Raw genomic sequence first — 6,087 nt, forward strand, 5'->3', positions numbered from 1 at the left:
TACGACGGTACTCAGGTTCAGAAAACCAGATGCTGTTGAAACCATCTACTGCTGCACGCGCAGTCGTACTAAACGTGAACTCGGTTGAGGGCACAAGTGACGCCGGTGCGGGTGTGTTGAGCTCTGTGTCTGTCTGTACCGGTGCACTCTGTTGGTCTTTGCTCTTGTGTGATGGGCAATTCTTGTTCGAGCCTATCAAGATTATCGTTAGAGAACGCTCACACCAAGACGCGGAAATATGGAGGCTCACGGATATGTCCCACGTTCCCACAGGCACTGCACCGTCGCTGGGTCTTAGAAGCACTCGTTGGTCGTGTGCTCCCCACTGATTGGGGTGCAGAGCTCGTGCTTGAAGGTTGAGGTGGCAGTGGAGGCGGAGGCGGATAGAAACTGCACGCAGATGTGACGACCCCGTATAAGAACAAGGTATGATATAATAGACGCACCGGTTTACGAGCACTAGAAGCTCCTCACCGAGCTCCTTCACTCGGTACCACTTCGTCTCCCGATGGAGCTCCTCGACCGAACGGATCTTGTTTGCACGCGCGCACAGCACGACTCGGTCGAGAGTCTTGTCGCCCATTATAAACCTGGGACCCTCCTCCTCGAGGTGCGTGCGGCCGAGCATCTTGCACGTTTGGTCATCACGAAATTGTTGTACCGCCAGCCGGAAATCCTTGTCAACTTGGGTGAGGGTGACTTTGTCGTCCAATTTGGACGCGCGACGCGCGGCGGGGGCCTTGATAGCAGGTGCATCTTCCAGTGGAAGAAAATCGAAGGCCAAATGGGTGGGATTGCACTGCGTACAGCAGACTAACAGGGAGGAGGAAGAGGGAGGTGCACAGCGACGGCAGCCTCCCGGGTGACAGTGCTTGTGCTCGTCAGAGACAGCTGAGAAATGGCGGTAAGTATATAGTGAAAATAGCGAAAAAGGCCACAAGCCTATCCGGTCATTCTCATAGTACGCCATGACCGGCATGCGGTGGCACTTGAAGGGGCGTGTGGCGGCATTGACGAAGTTGTCGAGCTCCGGTGACAAAGGGGTCGCCGAAAAGGCGCCCTTCCTCTTCCGTGCAGGCGCGGCCAGGGCGGTGTGCGTCTGCACGTATGCCACGCGCAGCGCTTCAAACACCGTCAACTGCGCCTCGTCCACCACCATGAGCTCTGCGTCCACGGCCTCCGCCCTGTCTATGACCTCCACACCGCCTGCGACTACGGCGGTCTCCACCTCTGTGTCCGAGTCAATCACCTCCAGGTCGACCACCTCCGCACCCACCATCACCTCCTCATCCCGTGCCTCCGGTGCCGCATCCCCTGACGACTCTGTGCGGGCTTTCTTCTTCGCCTTCACTGCCGCCTCCTCCGTGCGCCTTCGCTTCTTGGTCTCTTGCTCGATCGCTTTTGCCTGCCGCTTCGCCGCCCGCTTCGCCGCCCGTTCTGCCGCCGCCGCCGCCTCTGCATCGAAGTACTTGCGCTCGACCAAGAGTATCGCCACCGCGAAGAGCGCCAGATCGCGCGCACCGCGTCCAAACCGCTGCCATAGAGTGTCAAGATCGCATGTTGCGCGGAACTGGACTACAATGGGGATATCGGAGATGTCGATGCCCTGAACAAAATGGTGAGTGCCCCGCACACTCTCAGCGCTGTTACACCTACAAGGCCGAAAGCGTCCGTGCACGCAAGGCCAAAGATCTTGTTGTCTTTCAGTGCCGCTGTCATTTCCTCGCGAAATTCTGGGGAGTTATCCGAGTTGAACCACTTGAGCTTGTCGCGAAAAGTAGCAGGCAGCCGCATCCTCAGGTATAGTACAGCTTTGATTGACTCTTCGATGTTGTCAAAGAATATGATAAACTTGCGCAGAGGAACACCGGGTCGCCAGCCATCAGGAATGAGGAAGTCGAGATCCTTGTAGCTGCTCAGTGAGTATTTCATTTTTCTAACTGCGAGATACACGTTTGGACGATCATTGGATCTTCGTATCGTCAGCAGGCGGTCATGGCGTAGTCTGGCGATGTCCATGACACTAGCCAAGATATGGGTCGGCATGGTCGCGGTCGGCAGGAGGAAGGGGATGCTAAGTGGGATCATGTTGCGGATCCGAGACGCTTCTCCGAGGTCCGGACGGAATGACGACCAGCTTTTCAAGAGGTGAGCTTCGTCCCAGACCACACTTATTAGGTTTGACAGAAAGCTTTTGCTCTTCCACAGTCGTTCAAAGTTTCCACCAGTTTTGAGTGCTGCCTCGGGGCTGACGACGACGACACGGTACTTTCCGGTAAGGATGTCCTACGCAGCCATACAGCTCACCCACACGGTCCGCACGCATCAGGGTTTGGCACGTACCTGGATGTTTGTGTTTGTTGCCGTCTCCGCTGTGATAGCAATCGCGCTAATCCCAACCTTCCGTAGCTGCTCCGTGTTCTGGCTTCCGAGAGCGTTCAGCGGGCTGACTACAATCTGAATGCCGTCCGGACGGAAGAGCAGAGGCATCCAGAACGGTAAGGTCTTGCCCGAGCCAGTCCCAGAGATACAGACGATGTCCTTTTGGCCAGCCAAGACCTCGGAGGCAACACGACACTGCCAGAGACACGGGAGACGACCAAAAACCTCTTGCGTCTTCTTGCGAAGCTCAGCGAAACTTGGGAGGGTCTTGGGTGCGGACTTCGGAGTCTGAGGCGGCAGGGGTGCGGACGGCGGCATGTCAGCAGCGAGAGGGACTAGGCACTGGGCGGCGAGTGAGGCTGGTAGTAGGCACTCGGGGCAGGAATGTATGCTAGCACTGAATGTATGCGCCCGCGCCGCGCCCGCGCGAGTACTTCGCGATGAGGCCGACGCGACAGCTCACGTGAGCGTTCAATATCCGTCGCCAAAATGCAGCGCACCGCAGACATATTCCGCACTCGGGCATTTCCGCCAGCACCAAATCGAGGAGCTGCGAGCGCTTCTTCCCCGGAGCTCCGTTGTTTACCAATATTTGGTGCCAGCCGTCTTGGAGAGTTAGTGTCCCTGTGCCCGAGTGTGTTCCCGTGACTGTGTGGCGTAGGCTCGCCTGGCCCGCGTGCGTCATACGATTGGATACTCCGTTGCAATGATTACTATTCAATCTAGTCTAGGTAGTGCCGCCAGGCGCGGGCACGCGAGGGCGCAGGGACGCTAACTCGACAAGACGGCTGGGTAGGAGCCTGCATTGACGTGTGAATGGGGGCTGGGTTCAGGCGCCAATCGAGACGACATGCCGCGTCCGTGCGACGGGCGCGAGATCTCTTGCCACTCTCTGCCATCGATCTTCGCGGTCTTCCCCCACCACTGACTCGCTGGTACTGCTCAGTGACTCGGCACATACGTTGGTCGTAGTAGTGCGTATATCTCAACGCTGCATGCAGATCAGAGTCTCATCTCCCTGGTCAAGAACATGTTGGCACAGGAGAGCCCTCCCCGGCTAGTACACGATGTCTTTCCGGGAATACTTTCGAATCTAGACAGCGCAGATGAGGCATCTCGAAACACTCTCCTCGCGCTTGCCGTGTCTTGCAGACCTCTTTCCTCTATCGCCCTCAGTATCCCCTGGAAATCGCTACCCAGTGATCGCCCCTTGGTCTCACTTCTTCATACCTTGGAAATCGCGCGGCCCCGACCCCTTGCTTTGGACGAGTATACATATTCTTCGTTTGAGTATTGGGAGCGGTATTATGCAAGCTTTTGATGGTTCCTTGTGATGTTAATCTGGGCGCTGATACCGTCGTTGTGGACTGTCGCGCACATCGAGTCTTCGCATGACCTACGGTTTCACTCAGCATGGATGCGCTTCAAGATGTATGCAATTCATGTACATGAAATAACCCTGTCATTCTCCGCACTGCAGCCGAGGCCGTCCATCTGGACGGAACTTGACGCGTTGCTCACAAAGAACGACCCTATTCTCCCCCGCCTTCATCGGGTCACACTGCAGACTTGGTACGTTTACAGCGGATGCCCGACAGAACAATGCGCACAACTCGCGCTGCTCTCACCCAGCGTACGCTGGGCGAAGATTGCAGGTACTATGTATGGTGCCGTGGATTGGAATACCGTAGTTGCCAACCATCTCCTTGCACGCTGTCCCACCTTGGAAGGCGCCATCATCTCTGCTATCAAATGGATATCCTTGCTATCCAAGCACCGACATCTGAAAGTACTTCGCGTATCCGGGTACGAGCCGAGGATTGAACACTTTGCCCACATGGCCAACTGGCCCGCACTCCGATCACTTACTTTCAACGACATCCCCATGCCCGGATTTGAGTTGCAAACAAATCCACTATTTCCAGACCACACGCTCACATCTCTTATCTCCCTACCTTTTCTCCGGAACCTCGAGATCTCTGATGACCTATATGGGTGCTCTCTTCCCATATTTACATCCGCCAAACTTCCCTCCCTCCGCTCACTCTCTTACACCTTTGACCCCTCCGCCTACAAAGGTCACCCCTTTGACGCCATCGTTGCCGCTTACTCGCATCTCACCGAGCTCACGCTGATCGTGCTGTCATGTAGCCGGGACAGGCACCTCTCCGACTTCCTCTCCCACCTCGCGTCCCTCCAGCAGCTCCGCGTAGTCAACATCACCCTCCGCACCGAACTCCAGACCTACAACGCGAACGACCTCCGGACGCTCCTGGCCATGTGGCCTGCCCTTGTCGAGCTCCGGATCGCGGTCCGCGATTACGATGAGGACCCGGACAACGACATACGGCCGCCGTTCGACGTGCTGCCGGAGCTCGCGGGGGCGTTCCCCGCGCTGCGCGTGCTGCATCTGCCGCGGACGGTGCTCGTTCCGGGCACGCTGGACGCCGCGCGCCGCGCCGGCGTTGCACCGCACCGCAGCCTGTACGACCTCCGAATCGGTCTGGTTGTCGTGCGCGGTCGGCGCGACGATAGTCGGGACGAAGAAGCCAAGCGCGAGGTGCGCACGTTCCTCAACGCGTTGTTTCCGATGGCTGGGCACCGGGTCAAGGTCGAGACGAACCCTGCCGTGTAACCGTGGTAGAATGGCGGACGTGTGAGGCGTATCTGCGACAAGATGACAAATTCGGAGCGAGATCCACTACGGACATTGTAGGCTATACACAACCCGTCAACTGATTCACTGTGCTCGATGGTTATGGACGGGGGCGCATGAATTATATGTTTCGAAGACTGCGTACCTCACTCCGTGGCACTCGCGCTTCTGAAACATAATCTCCGCAGCCGGATTGGGAATCACGTTCTCATCCAAACAGAGGTTCTCCGGGCGCGCCGTCACGCTCCCTGCGAGCTTGAAGTAGTGTTTGAGGAGGATGTACCCGAGACCTTGTTCAACGCGAAGAAGCGCCCGTGGATGCATTCGCAGTGCACCCCGGTCAGCCTCGCCACGCAGTGCACAAAGCACACATGCATGCACCATTCTCGCCTGCCATGCATAGATGCGATGTAGTCCGGCGAGGTGTTGATGAACTGGTGCTTCCTCGCCTCGGCCTTGCTCGCCTCGTGCATGCGCGCCCACCGGTGAACGGGTCGAACGAGCTGGCCACCCCGGGGAGGATGCGACGAGGCGGCGATGCTCGTGCCTTTTGGGACGAACGTGCGGCCGCCAAGCGTGATTTCCTTGAGCACGAGGCTGGAGATGAAGACTGTGGATAGGCGCGAGCGTGAGCTGGGAGCACAGCCTGGCGGTCGAGAGCGAGACGGCGTGCGCACCGACGCCGACGCCGTTCACGCGCTGGGACTCGCGGAATTTTCCACATCTTCGTGACCGTGTTCTTCGTCCATCCTTCCTCAGCGATGATTGGCTCGATCGGCGCGGAGTGTGTCGACCCACTCGAGCTCGGTCGCGAGGTATACGTAGAGCACCACATGGCACTGGGCGCTGCTCTATGCGAGGAGAGCGGTCTTAGTTCACATCTCTGGAGACTCTCAGGAGGTTGGGATACTCACGTTAGCTATAGAGGACATGCGGATCGCGGCAAATTGAAGATCCATCATGTGTCGCATGTCCGTCTGACGGCCGTGCGCGGGGGCCTCCTCGATGAGCCATCGGAGCAGGTCTGTTCAGATTTTGCTTGGATCAGT

The 6,087-nt window shown here is 57.6% G+C and overlaps 2 protein-coding genes across 2 annotated transcripts; one reads left to right on the forward strand and one right to left on the reverse strand.

Moving 5' to 3' along the window:
* Nucleotides 1–218: 218 nt before the first annotated feature.
* Nucleotides 219–2,700, reverse strand: BXZ73DRAFT_92717 (P-loop containing nucleoside triphosphate hydrolase protein; the record flags this gene model as incomplete). The annotated part of the gene is made up of 4 exons (XM_048026464.1): nucleotides 219–390; nucleotides 447–1,606; nucleotides 1,657–2,286; nucleotides 2,344–2,700. The coding sequence occupies 4 exons, from the start codon at nucleotides 2,698–2,700 to the stop codon at nucleotides 219–221; spliced, it is 2,319 nt and encodes a 772-aa protein (XP_047872723.1).
* Nucleotides 2,701–4,219: 1,519 nt separating this feature from the next.
* BXZ73DRAFT_106390 (uncharacterized protein) lies at nucleotides 4,220–5,017 on the forward strand (the record flags this gene model as incomplete). The annotated part of the gene is made up of 1 exon (XM_048016615.1): nucleotides 4,220–5,017. One exon carries the CDS (start codon nucleotides 4,220–4,222, stop codon nucleotides 5,015–5,017), a length of 798 nt encoding a protein of 265 aa, XP_047872724.1.
* Nucleotides 5,018–6,087: the final 1,070 nt, after the last annotated feature.

The sequence above is a fragment of the Epithele typhae genome (assembly GCF_022376455.1).
Source record: "Epithele typhae strain CBS 203.58 chromosome Unknown BXZ73scaffold_82, whole genome shotgun sequence".
NCBI lineage: Eukaryota > Fungi > Basidiomycota > Agaricomycetes > Polyporales > Epitheliaceae > Epithele > Epithele typhae.